This window comes from Lepisma saccharinum, chromosome 1 (assembly GCF_977018435.1).
Source record: "Lepisma saccharinum chromosome 1, izLepSacc3.1, whole genome shotgun sequence".
NCBI classification, from domain to species: domain Eukaryota; kingdom Metazoa; phylum Arthropoda; class Insecta; order Zygentoma; family Lepismatidae; genus Lepisma; species Lepisma saccharinum.
Window position 1 is genome coordinate 125,838,579 of NC_139229.1, and position 25,035 is coordinate 125,863,613.

General features: G+C 39.6%; 1 protein-coding gene across 1 annotated transcript in view; it reads right to left on the reverse strand.

Annotated features, from left to right (window-relative positions):
* The window catches only part of Phlpp (PH domain leucine-rich repeat protein phosphatase), a 219,580-nt gene that overhangs the window by 179,937 nt on the left and 14,608 nt on the right, over window positions 1-25,035 (reverse strand). Inside the window, exons 2-4 of the mRNA XM_083138376.1 lie at window positions 16,372-16,525; window positions 5,293-5,427; window positions 1,765-1,943 (exon numbers count right to left, since the gene is read on the reverse strand). Of these exons, the coding sequence (XP_082994502.1) occupies window positions 1,765-1,943; window positions 5,293-5,427; window positions 16,372-16,525 (468 nt within the window). The remainder of the gene's footprint in view (window positions 1-1,764; window positions 1,944-5,292; window positions 5,428-16,371; window positions 16,526-25,035) is intronic.

The window sequence follows — 25,035 nt, forward strand, 5'->3', positions numbered from 1 at the left end:
GAAATGATATAAACCAAATCAATCATAAAAGTGATATCAGATACGTTCAAGTCAAAATCGGTGAAATGTGAAAATTGCTAGAAGAAATAGAGAATTCAAGTATTGTTATTTGAGAAACCTACAGTTTCGGCGTACATTCAAACCCACGTATCTTCGTGAACGAACATTTCCGCGCTCTAGAAGATATTTCTCATATTACCCTAAAGACCTTAACCTTTACGTGGTTAGGTCGACGATGGAGAGACGTATATTGGACCCCTCTTTATTTTTGCTCAATATGACGTTACTCCTTTTCGACCACTACACTTTCATTATTTGTCGTTGATCCACCTGGCATTCACATACCTTTGCACTCAATTAGTAAAAAGTTAGACATCTAATTACAGACTGAAAGCGATGCTCTTTTGTTTGAAGCCGCGTATCTTTGTTCGCTCATAGCCTGGTTGGATAGAAATATGGCGGAGATGCGTATTCTGATTTGAGCCTGCAGAAGAACGTTTGTGGGGATCAACATGTGAACCTAACGTAAAGTTATATCTTTCTTAGTAAACTTGAAAATTGCAATCTTGTGTGTGACGCAATAACTCACAATCTTCAAAATACAGGGAGTCCATAAAGTCCTGCAAGAAACTAAAACTCTATAACTTGAAAACTATTAAGTTTATTAACAAAATATTTTGTGTATACTTACAGCAAGGTTCAAAGTTTATTTCCTGCTTGTTAGGTTCATCGCCAAACCTCCACTTGTGTACCATTCACTTCCAAACACTGTTGCAGTCTTTTTGTGAAACGGAGAATTGCGTGCTGACGGTGCTCTCCTGGGATATTCAGAATCACATCTCTTATTTTATTTCTTTTAGGTCATCCAGATTAGCTGGTTTCTATGAATACACCTCGGGCTTTACATGTCCCCACAACCAATAATCGCAAGGTGTCAAGTCTGGTGATCTTGCAGGCCAAGGTGTGGGCCCTCTTCGGCCAATCCATCTATCTTGAAATTGTTCGTTAAGAAACTGCCGAACTTGTAGGGCCGGGCCTTCACCTTCTTGCGTACGATCTTATGGAATGTTGACTTCGGTATTCCCAGTTCCAGTGATCTTCGTTTCAGCGATTTCATTGGACTCCGATGCACGCTGTCCTGCACTGACTGAATCACATCGTCACTCGATCCTGGCCTTCCACTGCGTGGCAAATCTGACACACTTCCCGTTGCCTTGAACTTTTCATACCATCTCTTGATACTTGAATTTGCTGGGGGTGGTTGCCCATATGTTGTCTGGAACTTCTTTCTCTGCACTGAAACACAAGATTTTAACTCTGCAAACCACAGAGTTCAAACCGGCGTGAGCCAGGTTGGTTTCTATCTCTTAATATTTAAAGTATTTCACACTGTGTCTTTTCCTGGATGGGCGCCATCTTAAGTCACATGATCACGTGATTACCACTGCAAGCGTCACTGAGCAGTGTGGCCAGAACAAAACTTTAATCTTCCACCCTTCTCACCCAAAAAATGTGTATTGTTAAACGCAACAGCTAAAAAGTTATAGAGTTTTAGTTTTTTGCAGGACTTTATGGACTCCCTGTAGTTGTTACAAGTGGAAATATAAAGGTACGCTCGCCGCCATGATAGTTTCCCCTCCGCTTCGAAATTAAGTTGACCCATGTTAAAAGGCCCACGTTTCCGGTCAGGTACCTGGACGTCTGTCATCAAAGTAGGTAGTCACATAATTTTAGGGTATTAATAGTGATAATGAAAGTACTTACCTTCATGAGCCACTTCTTCCACACCTGCTTGTCCCATGATTGGTTGAAGCCGAGGAAGACAGGCCGGGAAATGTCTCCCGCGGTAGCTACTCGGAGTACCTGACGACCAGCTTTCTGTGCCCGCTCTGTGACGTCACCGCCAGCCAGATCCATTACTTCGGGATCGGTCGAGGCACTGCCTGAAATGTTTGCAACATAAATATCTGGAATCAGAATATGTTAACTTGTGTTTTAACAAATTAAAGTGTAACATCTATGCCAAGAGTGAGATATGCATACAGGAGGAAAAGCATCAGTAATCCTGTATGTATGCAACCACTCAACACAGAATCACAGTTGCCAGCGACATTGATATTTATGTCACATAATCTATTAAAATCGAGAGTATGCAATGGAAAATAATATTGTGGTAGCAGATTAACAGTTAAGGCGAGGTTGCAAGGATTATCATTTCTCGAGTAAAGCATACCGTATAAATATGCCCGAATGACTATAAATTGGACCTTTGTGAAAACTTTTAGGTGCATCTTGCGAAACAATTGAGCATATTAGGAGGGTGTGTGTGGGGGGACGGTGTATGTAAAGGCTGACCCTTGCTTCTGTTGGTTATGTATTCTATCGGTAGTGAATCAAAAATACTCTCCTACGACAGAAGAAATAACTGCCAGTGGCAACCATGAATCTGTGTTGAGAGGCTGCATAGATACAGGATATTTTTCCCAGTGCTCGTTGCGTGGAGAACCAAAATATTAAGAAAAGTTGTTCGCCTTGATGTCTTCTAGACGCTGTGAAAGTTTATCGGTGCGGTATGGCAACACTCTGCGCATGAAACATTAGGGTCCGGCAGAATGAATAGTAGGATATAAAAAGGACAGAACGTCGAAACAAATCGAATAATTTATTAAAACACACATTGAAAACAAAGAATAATAGATGCCATTACATACCATATATGCCATTTTACTTGGTTTTGAAGATAACGCCCGACAGATGGTCACCATCAAGTTCAGCGCATTCTTCCAGGCAGCGAAGGAAAGCTCGCATCACCCGCTCCAGCATGTCCAATGAGATCGCCTCCACAGCTGTACGTATCCTTGCCTTCAGTTTAGACACGGTATGAGGACGTGTAGCCTACACTTGACTTTTCAGGTAGCCCCACAAGAAGAAGTCCGGGGCAGTCAAATCGGGCGACCATGATGGCCAATGAATGTCCCCAAATCGGGAAATCAATCGACGAGGAAAATTACGCCGCAAGACAGTCATGGACCGGCGGGCCGTGTGGGCTGTTGCCCCGTCCTGTTGGAACTATATGTCTCTGTTCACCCTTGGAAGGAGAAAGTCATGTAACATTTGGACATAGCGATCGCTATTAACCGTTACCGCACGTCCATGAAGATCCTCAAAAAAATATGGACCGATGATGCCACACCGCACCACACCGTCACACGTTCACTGTGCAGGGGTTGCTCATGCAGCCAAAGAGGATTAAATGGCGCCCAGTATCTGTAATTCTGTTTATTGACACCACGGTGCAGATCAAAATGAGCCTCATCCGACATCAGTATGTTGTTTCGCATCTGAGGCTCGGCTGCTAAAAGTTCCAAGCAACGCAACGCAAAGGTTCGACGGGCATGTTTATCTTGTTCGGTTAGTTTCTGTGCGACCTGCATTTTCTAGGGGTGGAAGTGGAGGTCTTCATGGATGATGCGCCGCAGGGAACGATCTGACATTCCTAGCGCCAAGGCATGTCTGGCAGCAGAACGCCGAGGACTTCGGATCAGTGCTTGACGGGCCTCCTCCACTCGCTCCTGGGTCCGTTGTGTCTTTGGTCACCCCGGGCTTTTCTTTTTTGCACACGATGCAGTAGTCCTGAATTGTTGCGTCTACCGTACAATCGTCCTATGATCCGGGACGTTCTGATGTCGGCCCATCTGGAAATGGCGACGAAAGAGTCGCTGCACGATGATTGGAGACTCGTTATTTTTTAAATACGCCTCAACGGCGAATCCTAGATGTTCCGAACTCCACAAGGCCATACTTACAAATGGCAGTCCTTCCTCAATGCAGCGCGCACACACGTCGTTGCGCAGGCGCAACAGCGACGACGTACTACGTGACTCATATCAGGCTATTCATTCCGCCGGACCCTGAATATATTACAAATGTCTGCAATGAATTTTACCACATATTTGTTAACTTACTAGTTAGGAAAAAATGGAAAACTGCGTTCCAGGGCAGTCCTTCTGAACGATCCAGAACTACGCCATAGATTACATAAGAAAAAATGCTATGAGCATACCTTCATGTTTTCAAACTTGGCTATATCAATATTTTCTTTCCATCCCAACTTACCAATCCTCCCTTCTCTCTCAGATTACAGATTTTGAAATTTCTTAAACTGGCGCATACGTAAATAATCTATGTAAGAATAGTACCAGCTTTCAATATCTCGAAAATATATTCCTCGCCTTTCAATGAATGAATATAGCTTTTACATGTGAATTACTTTACATTTAGTGGTTAATACAGACTTCGATAGTGTTAAACTATTCGGGAGAGAAGAGGGCTGAAGCCCAATAGTTCCTCCATGAATTGAGGGGTCTAGTGAGAGAGAGAGCTATGCCACAAATCTTGAATTTTCTTAAAAATTTTTTTTGCCATTTTCAGTCTTCTCCTACTATCTGTCATCTATCATGTGAACTACAACCATGTGGCATAGCTCCCGCTTGTTCTGCAGCAGATTTTCTGAGTTCTTGAATACGTCCTCATCAGCATTTTGAGTGAGAGAAGGAGCTATGCCACTTACTGATGGTGTCTGCAATAGGAGTGGCAGAGGTTGTGTGGCAGTAACCGGTGCTAGATTTAATATCAGCCCTGAAGTTAAAAGATCTCATGGCATTAATGCCTTATATTCTTCCAGTTCTTCATGGTGTTTACCAAAAACTAAAATCCACAGAAACAATGGACATTGAAGATCCTCCAGAAGACATGTGAAGTTGTCTTTATGTAGATCATATGTAACCCTGTGAACATGATTTCACTCAGGCAAAAGTATTTAAGCCTTGTTCAAAGTATTTGATGTGCTAGATTGATTTTTTCACATGGTATACTACAATATACCATACATGTTCATAATAAATTGTATTTATATTGAAATTCATATTTTTGCTTTTGAATAATTTACCTAACAATATGTCCAGAAAAAAAAATTACCCTTTGTTATACAAATTATGACTCATCGCAATGCTTCAGAAAACTCAATTTATTTCCATTTCTTGTCAAAGTGGCATAGCACCCTCTCTCACTAGACCCCTCAATTAACTACTAGCGCATACAGGTGCCTGCTTCGGGGGAGGCACTTTCTGTCCCCTCAAATTCCCCAAGAGGGGCAATATCTTGCCCCTCCTCCATTTATTTGAAGTCGGAGCTACTGCTAGTGCAATGCCATGATGGTAAGAGAAACAAAACAAACTAAAGTTTACCTGGAAAAGCAGTATAATTGACAATTTAAATATTGCTTTTACATACCTGGATAAATGAAGAGCCTGTTTCCGATCAGGCAAATAGGGCGGCGTCGCCACTGGGGGAACACAAGGCCCTTGAGGACCTGCACGGTTCCACAGCAAGTCAGTCCACTTAGGTTTGGCATTGGCACTGCAGGACCTACAACGAGAATGCATTAGATTCTATTTTCTTTAATCTTCTTAATATATAAAATATATAAAAATGGATGTGTATGTATGCATGTATGTGTGTGTGTTGGTTACGGCATAACTTTCGAACGCCTGGAGTGATTTCAACCAAACTTGGTACACACATGACTTACAATCTGGAAAGAAATACTGTGAGGGTAAGACATCCCTGGCACTCCTACGGGTGGGGTGGGAAGGTGGGAAGGGGTGACATGTAAAAATAATTGAAAACGACCGATATTACTGTGGAATCCATAGTTTTCGGGGTCGCTAAGATGATTAGTGACACTCCCAATGCCATTCAACTCCAATACATCCCTGGCACCCCTAGGGGTGGGGGTGGGAAGGGGGTGACATGTAAAAGACCCATATTAGTGTGGAATCCATAGTTTGCGGGATCGCTGAGATGAATGGTGACAAAACCAATGCCTTTCAAATCCAAGTTCATTTTACACTATAGTTAGAATTCATTATATTCCTGTCTAATAGAAGATACTATTATAAAAGTAGCTATAAATAAATTCCCGGGCAACGCCGGGCAATCAAATAATAATAAAAATAATAATAATAATAATAATAATAATGAGTGATGTTAATGACAAGAAAGCATGGTTCCCATTTACCCTATGTTATTTAACGAATAGTTGTTGCTACATTACGAAAATTTACCGAAAATCATAAAGTTCTGTTTTTTAGCAACATTCGATATTAATATGTGCCACGAACTGCCAATACTATTACAAACACGCATATATACCGGTAATAATCAAACACAAAATTTAGTACATATCGTGGTAGCAATATAATCAACATTTTCAAACCTTCAGTAAACTTTTAATAACCTCCAACCAATAGAAAACAACTAAAGAACGGGAAATGTTAAATGATTGTAGGGCTACTTTTAAAAACTAGAATGGACTTTATGTGAGTTACTGTAACTTTATTATTACTAAGTCATATCATAGCCTATAATATGAACCTCAAGCATTGATGCCTAACTTTGAGGAGAGAATCGAAAAGTTATCCATTGCATTAAAATAGCGTTCAGGACTATTTTCGTAAATAACTGTTATCTTTGAATTTTTATTTATTTTTCATTTTTGTTAATTTGCGTCCCTTTTCTGCCATTTTTGGCTAATCGCGACCATGAAAATGGGTGATGATATGATAAAATTGATGAAGGAACATTCACAAAGAACACCCATACCTTGGCGGGGATTCGTCGTCGTAGCATGCTGTGTAAACCACTCTGCCGCGAAGATCGGAAAAATTATAAAAATTACTCTCTATTGCTTCTCTCCTCGGTTACAGGTCAACAAAAATATCCTTAACATGTAAACTTTAATAAACATTATTTGGGGGGAGGGGTCTGAGGGAAGAATCTGGACTAAGCCCCGCGACAGGTTAAGTTTGCAGCAGGTTTTATGTATTAATCCGCCTGAGAACGACGCTCTGCAAATCCCGTGCCAGTCTTTCCTCAAGCATCGAGCTGTTCATATAGCAGACAGTGAGAAAATCGTCAGTATTGCAGCAGAACTATATTCTGCGTGTACGTTTGTGTCTATATATGCAAAACGTTGCTGCAAACTTAACCTGTCGCGGGGCTTAGATCTATAGGATCTTTTTCTTATACATAAAATAACATTTTTTTGAATGGTAAGCGTGTAAAGATGTAGTCTAATGACGAGCTAGCGCTCTCGCCTTTGGTGCGAGAGGTCCCGATTTCGATTCACAATCAGTGGCGGCCACTTTTGCCTCCACACTATGCTATGATTTATGTACCAAGGGAAAGTACACCGTCCTTCCTCCCCCACTTTTTGCACATTGCACCCCTAGATTTGGAACGCAATCGCCGCCACTGATCCCAGCTGTAACTTCAGAACTTTCAATGTTGAATCAGTATCGTGAGGAGAATTGGGGAGTTATTGGAAATCAATAGTATCAGGGTTAACCCAATTTTAGTCCGGTCCGCCCTTTTTCCCTTCCACCAAGAACTAATTTCGAGCTATGGGGGTCTGTTACTTTGATAACAATTAACCAGTGGCGGCGATTAGGATGGCGTGAGGGGGCAGTTGCCTCCCCCCAACTTCTTGTCAGTTTTACTCCAGCACTACTAAGGGAAAGTAAACTGTCCTTGTCCCCTCAGTTTTAGCATTTTGCCGCCCCCCCCCCCGTCCTCCTAGTTTGGGAACCCAATCTCCGCCACTACAATTAACTGTTCGTTAAATACGAAAGTCGTCAACAAGAAACCTGTTTGGGTTTATATACAGACATTGTGAAAACTCCGAAGAATCGGGAAAATCATATATTTTTTATAATTTGATAACGTTACAATTCCTGAGTACAGGTCGATATCCTTTCCATGTGTAAGGCCGAGCAATACACTATAGCCTGCAGATTCACCTGTGCACGTAGCATTGCCTCTAAGTGGAAAGATATAGAGTAAGGATGGCTGCCGATTCTCAGGAACTATCAAGACGTTATTTCGTGAGGCAGCAGCTCGAAATTCCTGCCATTAAATCTGGCATGTGAAACTGTGTCCCAAGAAATGCAATGCGAGCATGCAACAATAAACTCCAATCTTGTAGTTCATGCACAACAATCAAGACTTAAGAACCGACGTTTGTACGAGAATACCTGAGGAAAAGGGTTCCCTCGAGCTTACAGGAAACCAATATGGATGACTGCACTTCACAAATATTCACACGCTACGAAACAGAGCAACTGGTCTAGATATGCTTGAAATGTTGAGTTTTTAATGTCGAATTCGGAATAAAAATGACAAATGAGTGAAAAGAAAGAACTGGCTTTAGTTACATTACCGAACATGCATACGCATATTCTGTCGTATACCAGATTTTCCAGGTCACTATATTTCACCAGCCTCCTTTCTGCAGAAAGCAGTCAGGGCTTAGGGGAAGGTGCAGTAGAGACATTTTGAACATTTTCATATTTTCGTCACACTTCATCTGCATTTTCGAATACTTTCTAATATGATGCATTAGTTCAGTGGTATCTATATGGTTTCAACTTCTAATGTGCCACTTAGTTTCTTAGTTATTACAGTTTTTTCTTAGGGTTGTTTTTGTCCCAGGTTACATTTGTCTGATATACCTTGGGACATTGATAATGTCCCGCAATGCTGGTGTCTGTAATGGATAATTTTGTTCGTCGACTCCGTGAGTGTACAGCACGGAATGGTGGCTATCTACCTGATGTGATTAAAAAAAAAAAAAAAAGACAAAGTGAACAGTTTGTGTTATTGTTCACAAATGGCATTATGTTATCTATCTATTACCACTATGTTGTTTTACATTAGCAGTATTGTGTTACTATAGGAAATACATTAAAATTGTAAATATTATTGCTGCTCACACCCCCCTTATCGCTGCTGGACCCTATACCTTGGGACGGTTTATTATAATACAAGCAAGGTTTTGACTTATCCGTGCCTTACACGCATTATCAGGGAAAGAGAACAGAATATGGCAAATGAAGCAAAATTCTTATAACTAGCGCCAATTAAATTATTTATTGATTTGGTTCATTTTACTTCGATTTTCAGCCACTTTCTGCTAATCGCGAAGATGTGGATGGAATTGATGAAGGATTCGCAAAGAATACCCAATGCCCAGGCCGGGATTTGAACATGGGGCCCACGGCGTCGTGGAACTAGCGCCAATTAACTGGCGGAAACTTCAACACAAATATATTTTTATGACAGTGAATTGAAATTGGAATTTGCAATATTAATACGTATATTGCGTTATATTAATACGTACACACTGTCTCGGGAATCTCTGGAGCCAGCGAACGAAAACAAAATCTCTGCGCAATCTCGAGAGGACTTGATCAATATACTCCTGAGAGGAGAAGTGGGTGCAGCTACCAGCAGTTTGTAGCAGCGCACACTGCTATGCTCCGCAAACTTGCTTTCTCCCTTTTTCTTCCGTTATGCGCGGCCTTGCTCCACATATTGCAAAGACAGGATATAAGTAAAATCCGTAAAAAAACGAGAGCATTTACAAATAAATTATGATAATTGTAAAACTTAGATTGCACGAATAACACCTATTCTGTATCCGCTGTAAGAACGAAGTCAGTGTAAAGAAATGCATGTAGCTTTTGATATACGTATTATAATATTGGTTGTTCGCAGCTCTGCACCTAGGAATATAGTGTATGTGATAAAGCCATACCAATCAACGTATCTGCTGTATTAATGTTGTGGGACCTTATATAAAGAACTGTGCAGCTACAACCAATATATACATGGCCAAAATAACACCAGAACTACCACATAGCAACACGAACTATTTCCCTGAAATTACGTGCTTTTTTAAAATAATAAGTTCGTTCTTATTACGACGTTCGTTTTTAAAATAATAAGTTCGTTCTTATTATAACGACCGTAACCTCGTTTAGAAATCTATACGAGAACGAGATCAAACGCATCGTGAGACAATGCAATAGCAGAGACGAGGCCGGGACTTATTCCCCGATAGGGAATGCATTAATTTTCCATCGCACCCCTTCCCCCTCTTTCAAAACCTATTTTCAACCGAAAACTCTATTAACTCTTATAATGTTAGACTGTCGTCATATTGAGGGTAGAATAGAATGTTGGGTATTGAAGTGAGACCGCTTTATTTTATTCGTTGCGTTGCAATCGAGGGCTACGGGGCAGGGACGGCGCCAGAAATTTTCGACCGGGTGGGCAGAAGCTCCTTATTGATAGAATAGGGTGGGCAGTATAAATGTAAGACCATGTATGTGTACGTATGTATCCCCCTCTCTCTTACACTCCCGATTTTCCTCTTACTTCTTTTTCCTTTCCTTGTTTTCCTCTTTATTCTTTTCTAATCTATTCTCACATCTTGTTCCATTTCCTTTCGTTTTGTCTCTGATGGACACAAGGAAGTGTTTACACATGGGCAGCCATACCCCAGCCATACATTCTAATGTATGCATGTTAATACAGTGAAATAAATTTGAATTAGATTTGAGCTTGTGTTGCAAATTTTATGTATTCGGCAACAATGATAGAAACTGCGATGGTAGACAATCGTGCAGTTTCTCGTAATTTAAATGCATGTTCCTGAGCATAGTATTTTCATCGTATGAGTTTTTAACTGAAAGAGTATTCTTACTCCTTATGGGTCACTTTTCTTAGCTTACAAAGTTTGTACAACTGAGAAATCTATCTGAATGTTTGTAGTAGCGGCGATTGGGTGCCAACGTTTGAGGGGCAAGGACAAAATACTTTTTCTTGGTAGAAAAGGCTTAGCATAAAAAGGCCATAGTGCAGGGGCAAAAAGTGGCAAAATTTGGCGAGGGAACCGCATCCCCCACTTCCCGGTTCTCCTAATCGCCGCCACTGAATGTTTGGATTAAAATGAACGTCTTATTAGGAATGTTTTAAAACACACACGGAAAACAAATTATTTGTTCATTGTCCATTAAGTATACCTAGGCTAATGAAAGGCTATTTTGACAGAATATCACTCACAAACAAGTAAGATCGAAAAATCTGTTCAGAATTGAAGAGATTATTAGCTAAGTTGTTATTCATTTTCTGAACTGTCATGTTACTATTGCGGGAGAAGCAATACACGTATGGTTGGTTACATGAACATATTTTTTGAGGTAACAAAATGATTTAGGACACAAGGAATTCATCGAAGTTGATCACCGTGCCAGTAATAATTCATCTATTTTTCATAATGACTTGGGTTGCATGGCGTGACCATTTCGAACACACTAGAATGTCAACTTCTATCCTGTGCAGCACACCCTGGAAACTTGATTTTTCAGGCAACGAGTCCCTGGTGCTTGGAACCACTGTCAAAGTAATAATTTATGAGGGTTTGTATTTTGAGTGTCAGCTTGTGTTTGATTTCGCCCCTTCGTAACTTTAATCTAATCACCATTGAACCTTATCGTCGTCATTATCAAAATTAGCAGAAAAATGACTTAACCTTTAAACAGCCAATGGGTCATGTATGACCCACGGTGCGGATTACAACATTCACGTGCTTTTAGGACCTTCATACTTGTATGTGAGGTTGTAAACGCTGACAGATGTTGAGACAAGACATTGAAATGTCATGTGGAAGAAAACCCACCTCCCTCCCCCTTTCTCTAATATACAAATTAGCTATTTTTAGCCAAAATGCAAATTGTACATATTGCTTCATATTTCAGCTTGTATGAGAACTAGAACTTGAAACAAGTTTCGCTTTGTTGCAAAAGGTCTACTCTTTGAAAACAATGCAAATGTTTGCGCCCTTTTTCCAAAATAACGGGAGAAGAGGGTGGGAACGCCAGATTTTTTTTCATTGAAATTTTGGGACTTGGCCCATCCCAACCCCGTTTTTCTCAATTGGGCTTTCTGAATTGTACACGGTCGCGTGCTCTGATGTTTTTGCTTTCAAACAAAAGTTATCCGAAGTAGATTGCTCAAATAGTATCCGAGATATAACGTTTTTCTGAAATGTGTAAAAATTTAAAAATCGCGCGCAAAGGCCGCGGCGAGAGAGGGGTTACTTTCGAAAACCGGCTCGGCTGTTTAAAGGTTAAATATAGCAAATCAACCACAACTTACTGTTCCAAAAATGGAGTTGCATTAGTTCATACCTCTTAGGAAGTTGAGATGGTAGTTTCAATTGCACAGCGTTTCATTAGTGGATCAAGTCAAGGCAGCTAATTCCGTGAACAATGATGTTGTTTTCCCAAAGTCTCAAATATTTGCCTCAGGCAATCACCCTCCTAAAATGGACGCACCTTCTGTGGTGATAAAATGCCACGTTTGGTGCGAGTTCTTTCTGTATATTTTCCCCCAAAGGCATAACGCTGTCGCATTATAATGAAGACGTCCTGTGTTCGACTCACCCCTCCTCTGGTGGAAGCACAATGCACACTGATTCCACGTTAAACTGTAGGTTTAGTCCCGATTAGCCTAAAAGTGGATTTAAAAACAAACTGATAAAATCGTCTTCTGGATACTTCGTGACAACTTTTTTTTCTTTACTTCAGCTGCATCTACAGATTCTGTTGCCATTTTCGGCTGATTCATATGGCAAAATTTATGTGTGGAACGAGGATTTCTAAATAGGATAAGCCACTCATTAGCAATTGAATAATTCTGTAGATTTTTCCATACATAACTGGTTTATTAAAATTTATTCACCGCAGTATTGTAGTGATTATTGTGATTCCTTCTTATTAGTAAAATGAATATAAAGTTGATATTTCGCGTACCATATTGATATTTGAAGATAAGAAGTATATAAAAATTGTAATGAAATAAAAAAAGGGACACTTCTGGAATTTTAATGCAGAGCTAATTAAAACTATATTATACTCTCTAGGTTTATGGCTTCAGCAACAGAAGCCTTCCATCTGTCCCTATTCGGGGCAAGATCAATCCAATCTTTTCGATCCTTGTCGATTTCTTTTAGGTCCATCTCAACGTTATCCCTCCATCCTCGTCTTGGCCTTCCTACTGGTCTCTTACCATCAGGTTTCCCAACAATAATCCTGTAAACTATTTTTTTCCTCTGCCATTCGTGTCACATGGCCTGCCCATCTAAGTCTTCTTGATTAAATTATTCTAATAATAATAATTAAAAAGTCAAAATAATGTATTGAGTTCCCGGTGGAAGTAACGCTAAGATGATGATTTTATTGGTTTATTTAGAGATTATTTTAACCATACCCAGGCCGGGATTTATATACGTATGTGGAGACCCGGAGCTGCAGTCCTCAAGTTCGACCTAAATTCTGATCTAATCTTGATCATACCCTGCATAATTTTGAGCCTCCTAAGCCTACTAAATGCTTTTAATCATGGAAGTATTTATTTGATCACAGTTATTGTTTCAATAGCTCTAGTATTTACTTTCACTTTCTAATGACAAAATTGGCTTTTTATGGGTTGATAATATGTGAATATTTCTAGCATAGATAATATTCACAAGTAAAATATACATGTTATGAACACCAGAATACACTTGTTTATCGAATTATTCATATATCTCCAAGTATATGTACTTATTGAATTTGATTGGGTGGGCAATCGGGTGGGCACAGGAATTTTTGGGTGGGCGCTTGCCCACCCGTGCCCACCCCTGGCGCCGTCCCTGCTAAGGGGTTCGATAGCCGGTGGAGGCACATAGTGTTTCGTATCCCACTATAATCTGTAGGTCCAGTCCAGATTAGTCTATCAGTGCATAAAGTGGACTTAAAACAAAAATTCAAAAGAAAGTTTTGTAAAACACACTGCATGTTATTGGCCTGTCGTGAACATGGTTTGATCATTTCAAATTACGTATAATACGTGAGACAGTTATGGTAAAAGCAAACAAAAATTAAGCAGGTCACTAGTAGTGTTCATCTTCAGTTTCATTGGAATATTTTCACAGAACCATATTCGAAGTTGACTGGTATTTTGGTATATGATGTAATGTTTAGAATATGCGGGCATGTTTCATGTTTCCACTATTTTCAACATTGCACCCCCTAAAGTTCACACCGCACCCCCCTGCTACTTCCGCTGTCCGAGTGTCTCAAGTGGACAGACACTTTTTTAAATTTGAATGTAAGGTACATGGCGATTACATATGGATGACAGCTTTTCCAAAGTCGCTTATAACATGAAAACTAGTACGCATATTCACACCAGGTTTCCCAAATAAGCCTCATCTATTGGCATATGTTTTAATACATTTGATTGCCAGTACATTCCATACCGGAAATTCCAGAAATTAATGGCTGAAATCGGATTGGAATTCTTTCCAGGATGCCAATATCGGTGGAGAAAAGGTCATAAATCGCAGTTTTACGATTAGGGCCATGCTAATCTGTGCTATGCGAACAATAGAGGTCATGTGATGGGCTTGGAAATAATGATTTAACGCTAGTGTTGCTAACCAAGATATTATGCTACTATTTTTTTTCATTTCAGCGATATACAGGGTGGCTCAAAAAGTCACCTAACACCCCCGGTACAAGGCCACTGCAGCGCGCAACATGGAAATGGTGATGACCAATCGTTATCAGGCCAAGGGGGAACCACTTTCACGCCACCCGCGCGGTCGGCGGCCATCTTGATGTCCGCCATCCTGAATTCAACTTCAGAATTTTAAATGGGAAGGGGGTGATATGATATATCAAATCAGGCTATAATTTCACGAGAAATGCAATGGTGAAGGTTTTTTCGACGTATCTTAACCAGTTAAAAGTTATGACTGAATTCTTGTACCAATTTGCTCCTTTTTGAGGTGTTAGAAAAATGCCTTAAAATTTGTTTAGCGCATCGGTAATGCATCGAGATCAAAGTGATGTCTAGGGAGAGAAGTTCGCATGAAATTGCACAAGATTTTAATCGGATACATCCACGAAGAGCTGCGCATTATGAATGGCTGTTGCGAACAATTTACAGTGTGACGCTTCCATTGAATTAAATGTCCTTCAAAGTGACAAGGCTAATGTTTATGTTCATAAGGAAGTTCATAAACAGAATATGCGACCCTTGTCATCTGATGACTAACTTTGGACAGAAACTGCTTCACAACGTTCCCATAGTGTTCTGGTGTTCCTCCCTATTGAAAAAACTCTGTAAAAAGTACCTTCTTCCATAAGCAAGGATGAAAAAACCTGTTTATTTAACAAACCCAAGTAGCCCTAAGCATTTAAGGTTCCCTTGATGGAAAATTGACTAACCAATCTATTCCACACAAAACGCCACACCATTAACTTACCAGCGCTAACCATTCAGCTTTTATCTGTCGAAAATGAGTTATCAGATAAAAAGCATCGAATATTCTGTTTATGAACTTCCTTATGAACATAAACATTAGCCTTGTCACTGTGAAGGACTTTTCATTTAATGGAAGCATCACACTGTAATTGTTCGCGACAACCATTCATAATGCACAGCTCTTCATGGATGTATCCAATTAAAATCTTGTGCAATGGCATGCGAACTTCTCTCCCTAAACATCACTTTGATCTCGATGCATTATCGATGCACTAAACAAATTTTAAGGCATTTTTCTAACACCTCGAAAAGGAGCAAATTGGTACAAGAATTCAGTCATAACTTTTTACTGGTTAAAGATACGTCGAAAAAACCTTCATCATTGCATTTCTCGTGAAATTCTAGCCTGATTTGATATATCATATCACCCCCTTCCCATTAAAATGCTGAAGTTGAATTCAAGATGGCCGCCGACCGCGTGGGTGGCGTCAATGTGATTCCCCCTTGGCCTGATAACAATTGGTCATCACTATTTTCATGTTGCGCGCTGCAGTGGCCTTGTACCGAGGGTGTTAAGTGAGTTTTTGAGCCACCCTGAATAATGGTCCTCTCTTAAGGTTTGCTTTGCCGTACCCTATCATATGCTCACAACATGATTTGTGCCTCTTCCAGAAACAAATCTAGGTGCGCCTATGGGAATGCCCACTATTAGACAATTCAGATTGTAAACGCACGGCCATGAAATTAGGCGGATGACAAAAGTTCGCGCTGTTGCCACGTCTGAGCACAACTCCGTGTGTTCGGAGGTTTGAGAGAATGAAAGAAGAAGTTGTAGAGTTGGTCTTTGCAATACATGTGAAACAAACTGGCAGTATTTGCTAGAAATGACAGGGATGACACAAAAGTGCCCCGGAGAGAGGTTGGTCTGACGGTCGAACTAAACAACGCAGCCCGGTTGACGTTGCCACACAGTGCATGGGAACCATCGACTTTTGTCCCGCTCTCGCTATTCCCATATGTGACACCAATGCAAATCTGCCCTGCCGTGGCCGTGCATTTAGTAATGTCCGACTGCTTCTTGCCAAGAATATATTAGCTTCTCAGGCTGCACATATATCAAGAAGCTGACCCCGGAAGAGTCGCTTGCTGCCTTACCTGTGTGGAATCTGATGAGATGTCGTAGTTCGGGGTCGATGCCGAGCCTTGCCCTCCGCGTCCTCTCGGAGTAGCCGAGCTTTGCCAGGAACGCGTCCTGAACGGCCAGCGGCGTCTCCCGCAAGTCCATCCTCGCGCTGTCCCCTCCGCCGTACTGTAACAGGAGAAAAGCAACTGTTAGGAAGAAATAACTTTACTTTCCACGATTAGCACCTCTCAATGACACGTTGGAATCTGAGGCTTGGACGACAATGACGTGTACTGTCTTAAAGAGTTGTAACATAGGCTGAAAGAGGGCTCGAAGAAGTTCAAAATAGGCACTAAAACTAAAAAAATAGGCAGTAAGTACTGAAATTTCTAAATAAATATTAGGCACTGATACTACAAGACAGGCATGAGCCACAACATGGGAGAGTCAAATGAAAACCTTAATTTGTTTTTGTTACTTATCGGTGATTAGTAACCCCCCCCAACATTTCGCCACTTTTGCCCCCGCACTATGCTAAACTTTATATACAAAGGAAAATATACTGCCTTTGCTCCCCAAGTTTTGGCACCTTGCCCCCTGGTTTTGGAACCCAATCGCCGCCATTCTGTAGGTACGGTGGCACAAATTTTCTGCATTTTAGCACAGACACACTGCTGTTCTATAAGTATTTTCAACTTTGAGTTAGTACCTATATACCTTAAGAAGAATAAGCCTTTGGGGTCCACGTGCAGTCACTTATAAGCCACTGCGAAGGCCTTTCCATCCATTTGCCTGCGAACTGACGCCATTGTTAACTTTCTCCTCCATTAGTAAACTTGCTGGTGTAGTAAGCATGCACAGAAATATTGAATATTCATTTGCCGAGAAATTTCTGTAAGCTTTAGGCTGACAGAGGGCAAGAAACTACTTCTCTTCACTGGTGCCAGCGTGTATAGGAGGCACCATCTTTAAAATAACAAATATGGCTCACTTGATGAGTATTGCAGCGTTGAGGTCGTTTGTAGATAACAGTTGATAATTCATGTAAATTTGAGCTGTATACAGTCTGCCCTACAATTTTTATTGGACTTTTATGATTTTCATAAGAACAGATAAACACAGGTAGGCAAGATAAATTAGAAGGTCAAAATAAGCATTAGACACTAAAGAGAAAATAGAAAAACAGACCGTTAGAAAGGTCAAAATATGCACTAGGCATTAAAATGTAAGAACATATGAATGCAAAAAGACATTAAGAAGGCCAACATAAGCATTAAGCACTAAAAAGATTTTGAAAAATAAGCAGGCAAAGGAACCTAAGAAGGTTAAATAGGCATTGGACACTGAAAAGTTTTTAAAAAAACTGAAATTTCTACAAAAGCACTTTAATATGCACTAAAATTATAAAATAGGCATTGGGCATTGAAAAAATAAAATATAGACAGGCAAAAGAGCAAGCACGAAGTGCCTAATTAGCTCTGAAACATAAAATAGGCATTAGGTAATGAAAGATAAAAATTAGACTTTTGTACTTGATACAGAGTCTGAAGAAGACCTTGCTAGAAGGTTGAAACGTTACGTTAGTTTATGTTTTTTAATAAAATAAATTACTGCCTTGGTCAGCATATTTAGTTTTTCATAATCATGGAAACAAGGCTTAATGGAGTTATACTTGCTAAAGAGCACAGGATATTTACAGTGACACGAAAATACAAGATAGGCATTGGATAATAAAATGATCAAAAGGGGCATAGGCAATAGGCAATAAAGGGTTATAAACATGAACTTAAATAGGTACTAAAACGAAAGATGTCGCCACGTTCAACACACATCTTTAATCCGTTGAATAAAAATCTGTATAAAATCGGTTTGCAATGCAATTGACAATGGTAATCGATTTTTAAAACAGATGCAAAGAGGTTCAAAACAAGACCAATATTGAATTTGTATGAGGACTACCCAATACAATAAAAATATTTTTTTTACAAAATTCATAAGAATGTTTTCTTGACCAATTAAAATATTCTGAAAATTAAGAAATGTGTACCTGCAACGTATTAAAATTTCATCACGATCATACCACCAGTGTTTTCCTATTTATAGAATTTGGCGGACTTAGCGTACTGGTGATCGTCGGAGACTTTTGGTATGTAACAAATTTCAGCTTCCTGTGAATTAGTTCCTTTATTTTGAAATAATTCGTCTAAAGTGACTGCACTAATTCATAACTCTGTAACAATTGCCAAATGGAAAATATTTGTATGTTTGTTTTTATGTCATGTGACAATTTTTCGACATTGAATTACTTGTACATTTCCTGACAATGAGGTGTATTTATGGAAGAAAGGCTATTATCTACAATTAGTCATTTGTAATCCGATAGTAGGCCCAGGTTCTCTGGAAGTCGGGTAATTCACTACAATGCACACCACTAGATGGCAATGTTGTTACGCGGACTATCTATGCGACCGGCGTAAGAGAGAGAGGTTCAGTCTGCGTCAAGTGTTATTTAGAAATTTGTTCTTTCTGTTTCAAGTTAGGAATTTCTGTGAATAATATCAATATTAAAGCTCAAAATTCAAGGAAAAAATTGTTATTACCTCATTACTTCCAGATGTTTGACAAAATTACTCTATTAAGTTCTTTGCCACAAATATAAAATTTATATTTCCAAGTATACACCTTTACTTTCAAATTCCATGAAAAATTATGTAAGTGCGTAAACGCAGCTCATATTTGGCTAAATTTGACAGAAAAATCTGTTCTCTGCAAGTTTAACTCAAATTTCACATGCAGTGAAATTTCACTTTCCTTTCAACCTCTTAGATATGTTATTATCAGGTCAAATTCATCCGTTTTTACGTTCATTTTACGGTGCGACAGCCAATTTCTAGTTTCATAAACGTTACTTAAACTTAATGACAATGCTATGTAGCATTTCATTAATATAATTACTTACTCCTCACGTATACTGTGTATATATACGAGACGTGAATATTCCCCCTACACACCATTTTCATGGGTCAGTGCTCACCATCTCAAGACTCGGAATGGATTAATTTTAATTTGAAGCCTCTTCGAGTTTATGGAACAAATTCAGAATATGTTATATAAAAGCACAAGCTAGCTGGGTAGTGGGATTCACCAAATTGGCCATCGTAACTACTTCCGAGACATTTTAGATAAAAGGTAAAGGTGAAAAATGGTGAAAAGTTACTGCAGATCTCGCCAGATCTCATGCTAACGTCGACCAACATATGACACCCGATAAATTATACCTGTGGGTATATATTATAGCAGTGGGACCTAAAATATTGGAACCAACAGCAGTCGAAAGATAAATCTTTATGTAATATAATGCAATGATTGAAATATAATTACCTTTTTCTTTGATAAATTGATATGTTTTTTCTTTGATACTATATTATGTAGATAGAAATGTTAACTCGCAAATTAGGGTTTTTTAAGCCTTAGTATTATACCTAGGTACGAGGGACGTTCAGTAAAGATTTTCCCTGAACCAGTTCCCATAGACGGAGATAAACGAAAATTGGTACAGACATTACTCCTTCTCTACATAGGAACCACCAATGGCCACACACTTTTCCCATCGCTTTATGTACCCGTGGAGACCTTGTTTGTAGAAGTCTGCAGGTTGCTCCAAAAGCCATGACTTGACCTCAGAAATCAACGTTTCATTGTCGTGGAAGTGCGTTCCCTTCAGAAATGACTTCATTGTTGGGAAGGGTGGAAGTCTGATTTTGCGAGGTTTGGAGAGTACGGGGGATGAGGAAGGATTTCATATCCGCAGGACCGTGCTTCTGTCTGGGCAACATGCGAGTTGTGAACTGGAGCGTTGTCTTGCAGGATGCGGACGCCTTTGGTCAGCATGCCACGCCTCTTGGTTTTGATGGCCTTCCGCAATTTCTGCAGCAGTGAAGCGTAGTACGTGCTGGTATTTGTGGTACTCTTCGCCAGGAAATCCATCATAACTACTCCATGCTGGTCCCAAAAACCATGAGCATCAATTTGCCTGCTGAGGGCTGGACACATGTCTTCTTTGCTGGTGGTGAGTCAGGATGCTTCCATTGCTTTGACTGGGCCTTGGTCTCTGGGTCATAGGGATGGATCCACGTTTCACCCTGGGTGATAAGTCTGTCAATAAATCCTCCTGGTTTTCCTGGCACATGGTCAAATTAGCCTGGGAGCACGTGACTCGTTCCTGCATTTGGAAAGGTGTGAGTAGCCGAGAAACCCATTGGGCAGACACCTTCTGCATGTGCAAATGGTCATGGATGATTTTTTAACAGACCCCACACTGATCTTGACATCTTCAGCTAGTTGGCGAACAGTTATGCGGCGATCCTCCAAGATGGCGGCTTTCAATTGCCCAATGGTGTCTTCGTCAATGGCTGACTGGGGTCGCCCGGGAATGGGAGCTGTTTCTACTGAAGTCCGACCACACTTGAACTGACGATGCCAGTGCTTCACTACGTCATACGATGGGGCATCCTCTCCATAGGTCACTTTCATCTCATCAAAAGTTTCCTTTGGTGTGCGGCCTCTCAAGTAAACAAACTTGATGACTGCTCGGTATTCCACTGGATCCATCACTACACCTTGTCTCAATTCAGTACTTGTAAGACAATAACTAAGAGGATTATAACACCATTAAGCCTTGTTTCCATGATTATGAAAAACTAAATATGCTGACCAAGGCAGTAATTTATTTTATTAAAAACATAAACTAAACGTAACGTTTCAACCTTCTAGCAAGGTCTTCTTCAGACTCTGTATCAAGTACAAAAGTAACAAGATACATAAACAGGGCATTATATATACACAAACATTACTCCCTCCAGACTATTTAGAAAGTTGTTTGGAACTTTCTAGCAGGTGACTTTCACTTGCCAACTTTACTTTCACCTAAAAGGCTAAACACAATTACTTCCATATAGAATGTGGTTGGACTTTTAATCTCACGCTCTTTTCCCTTCATTTTTCTTCCTTCTCCTCTCCTCTTTCTCTCTTGTCCTTTCCACTCTTTCTAACATCTTCTTCCATTCTTTGTTTAACTTCAGTCCCCCATTCCAGTTCATTGTATCTTCTTCACCTGTCTTCTCTATTTCCTTGGCTTCCTTCCATTTTCTCACTAGCATTCTCTTCTCCCTTCCTATCTGCTTAGCCTCATCCCACTCTATGTCATGTCCTGTTCCTCTTGTGTGTTTAAATATTGCATTTTTCTCTCTCTTAAGTCGTACATCATCCCTATGTTGTTTCAACCTGTCTTTCAGCCTCTTTTTCGTTTCTCCTATGTACACACTCTGACATTCTTTACATTTCACTTCGTAGATAATCCCTTCCTCTTCCTCTTCTCTGTTTTCCTTTTTTTCTTGTTAGCATTCCTCGTTATTCCTAAGATGCTTCTCCCTCCCTTCCTGTAAGTTTTAATTCCCGCTTTCCTAAGCACTTTGCATATCTTTTCTGTGGTCTTCCCCATACTCCTTATTCCAAACCTTCTCTCTTTTTCTTTCTCTTCCTCTTTTTCTGTCTCTTCCAATTCTTCCCTGCCCGTTTTCTTCCTTCTTCTGTTTATGTCCAGTCTATCCTGCTTCTCATAGCCATTCTTTTCCAGCTGTTTCCATAGGCTATTTATTTTGCCTTCTTTTTCACATTCTTTCATGCATAGTTTCTTGATTCTGTCCTCCATATTCTTTATAAAATTTATTTTTGTCACCTCACTTACATCACTTCTTTTGTGGCAGAATACCCCTGCTGCACACTTCTTCTGATGCCAAGCGGTTTCAATCTCTTGTCCTCTCTTCCTTTTCATCAATATATCTAGATAGCTTAACTTGTCTTCTTCTATTTCAAGTTCCAATAATATCCCTCTTTCTTCATCTTGAATTTCTTTGGCAAAAATGTCAAGCTGCCTCTTCGTTCCCTTCCATATGCCAAAACAGTCGTCCACATATCTGCAAAACAGAATTATTTTGTCACCTCCCTTTTCTATCACTTTCTTTTCCCATTCATTCATAACCAATTCAGCCAATGCTGGGCTTAGACTTGAACCTATATTTAGTCCTTCACTCATTAACATTATTTTATCTCCCATTATACTGTAACCGTTATTCCAAATGGTTTCCAGCGCTTTCACTACCCTTTCACTATCCCATTCTCCTATAATTTCTTGTCCCATTCTCTTTTTAATAATGTCCAAAACGTGTCCCCTCTTGATGCTCGGGAACATACTTTTCACGTCTAAGCTAAACATTGTCGTCTTCATCTCATTTAACTTAAGTCCTTTTATGAGGTGTACTACTTGTTCACTGTTCTTAACTGCTCTGCTTTCTTGCTGTGTTACTAACACGTCAATAACTTTCTTTAATTTCTTTTCTAAGGGTTCCAAAATATTGTTTCTGCAGTTCATTACTGGTCTTAACTTTATCTCCTCTTTGTGTATCTTTGGAAAGCCTTTCAAACTTGGTAGTCTTCCTGTCTCTTTTATGCATTTCTTGTTACTTTTGTACTTGATACAGAGTCTGAAGAAGACCTTGCTAGAGTCGTTTTCACGTTCAGAAGACACAATGGGCTCTTATGGGCAATGCTTTTCTTATGGGAAATACGAGCGCGCTGTTGTCAAATTTCTGGATTTACAAATTTAGCTTAAGTAAAATCGGTACCTGCAGTTTTGCAGGAAATTTTGTAGAGAATACGATGGTGAACACAAAAAACTGGTAACTTTCTTACATAATTTTAGATAAATTAAAAACGCAAATTTTCTGTGAAAACACAATTTTTACATTGTTTTCATTCCTAACGTTGAAACATGCCGTAAAATTGAAGCTTTCATTATGAAAAAAATTGACACTGTTTTTTAATTGTCATAGGTGACGGTGGTACTCAGAATTTATCAATACTTTAAAGCATATTTGCATTAAAAAATATTCAAATAAAGTATGTGGAGATTTTTTATATTCGTGCAGTAGAAAATGTCGTCGCTGGCCATTTTTTGTTCTGTAATTCCAAGTAAAAACTACCAGCGACAAAGTTGTGGAGAAAATAATGAAATTATTTTTTATAACCACTCAAAGGTTCCCAGAAATATTACTTCCATGCATTTGGAGTTTCTTTTTAACCCGAACCGCGCGCGAAGTAAGGAGACGTTGTCTGGCCATCTTGAGCTGACTCACCGCAGCATTCCGGCTAATCACCACCAAGTTTTCGAGTTATTTTATTTCCATTCAGTAAAAATATGAACTTCATGCTGTTTGTTATAATAGAATTGAAATTACTTAAATTTAATAATTGACAATTATTTCCAATGCTGCTGTTGTGATCAACATTAGTGCTGTCGCAAATACACGTTGTTTTCGTTTACATTACTGTCGACATTAATACTGAAATGAAGATCACCTTTCAGTTTCCTACGTACACATAAATTCATAGACACCATATTAACCCTTGAAAGGTTTTCCAACACGTGACAAAATATGGGGCTTCAAGATAGAAATATGACATGCCTTGCTTGAGTCATTCACGTCTTATCAGTTCACGTGGGCCATAACTCATTTGTTTGTTTGGGTTGCAACTTAATCTAACCCATGTGCCAGGTTCCCCTTACTTGAGTGAGAGATCTGCTTTGGTCTGTTTAGACTTTTTCCCTCTCCCGAAAAAAGTGTTTTCAGTTGTGTGAGCTCTCAGTGATTTTTACTTTTTTAAGTGATTTCTGAAGTGTCATATTCGTGCATTACACTCGCGTGTGTAGTGATCGCAATGGATCATAGTTAAAAGGGTAACTGTAACGTTCACAGTAAAATATTAATATTAATAATTACATATAATTATCATTATATATACAAAATATGTAACACCTTCATTGTGAAGGAAGGTCATCATTTCCCGGCGACATGAGCTAGCGCTGTATTGGCAACACTGTGCGGTTTCTCCATAAGCGCCGTTGTGTCTTCTGAACGTGAAAACGACTCTAGAAGGTTGAAACGTTACGTTTAGTTTATGTTTTTAATAAAATAAATTACTGCCTTGGTCAGCATATTTAGTTTTTCAACTAAGAGGAGTTCAGAATTGGAAATTACCTCATGACCTATGCACATATGTATCATTACACATATAAAATTTCAGTATTCTACATTAACTAGAACTGGGTCAGGAGAAATATTTAATGAACGTCCCTCGTATGTGTATATAAAAAAGATAGTGAATATTTTTGCAAGTATCTTGCTGGTTATTTGAGAAACTTAGTTTTCAAACCAAGGCAGGGGCCAGAGGGGCCATCAGCCCCCCTTGACATTAGGTAAAACTATTTTGTATAATTTGTTTGCAGTGAAGAGTGAAAATGTAGTCAGCTCACAACTTTAAGAATAAATCCACAGAACATGAACATCATTCGCTCATCTTGTTTATAATTGATTGAATTGTTGTTTTAAGTCCACTTTATGCACAGAAAGGCTAATCCGGACTGGACCTATAGTTTAAAGTGGGATCCGAACCACTATGTGCCTCCACCGTCATCTTGTTTATAAGCTGAAGTCTAAGTAGCTGCAAGTATTTAGAGATGGGTTGGGAAGGGGGTGACATCTAAAGATTAGGTGTGAGCCGATGCCGATGTATCAGTATCGGAAAGTATCGGTTTGAATTCATCTACCGATACCAGCCGATACTTTTCTGGCATATTG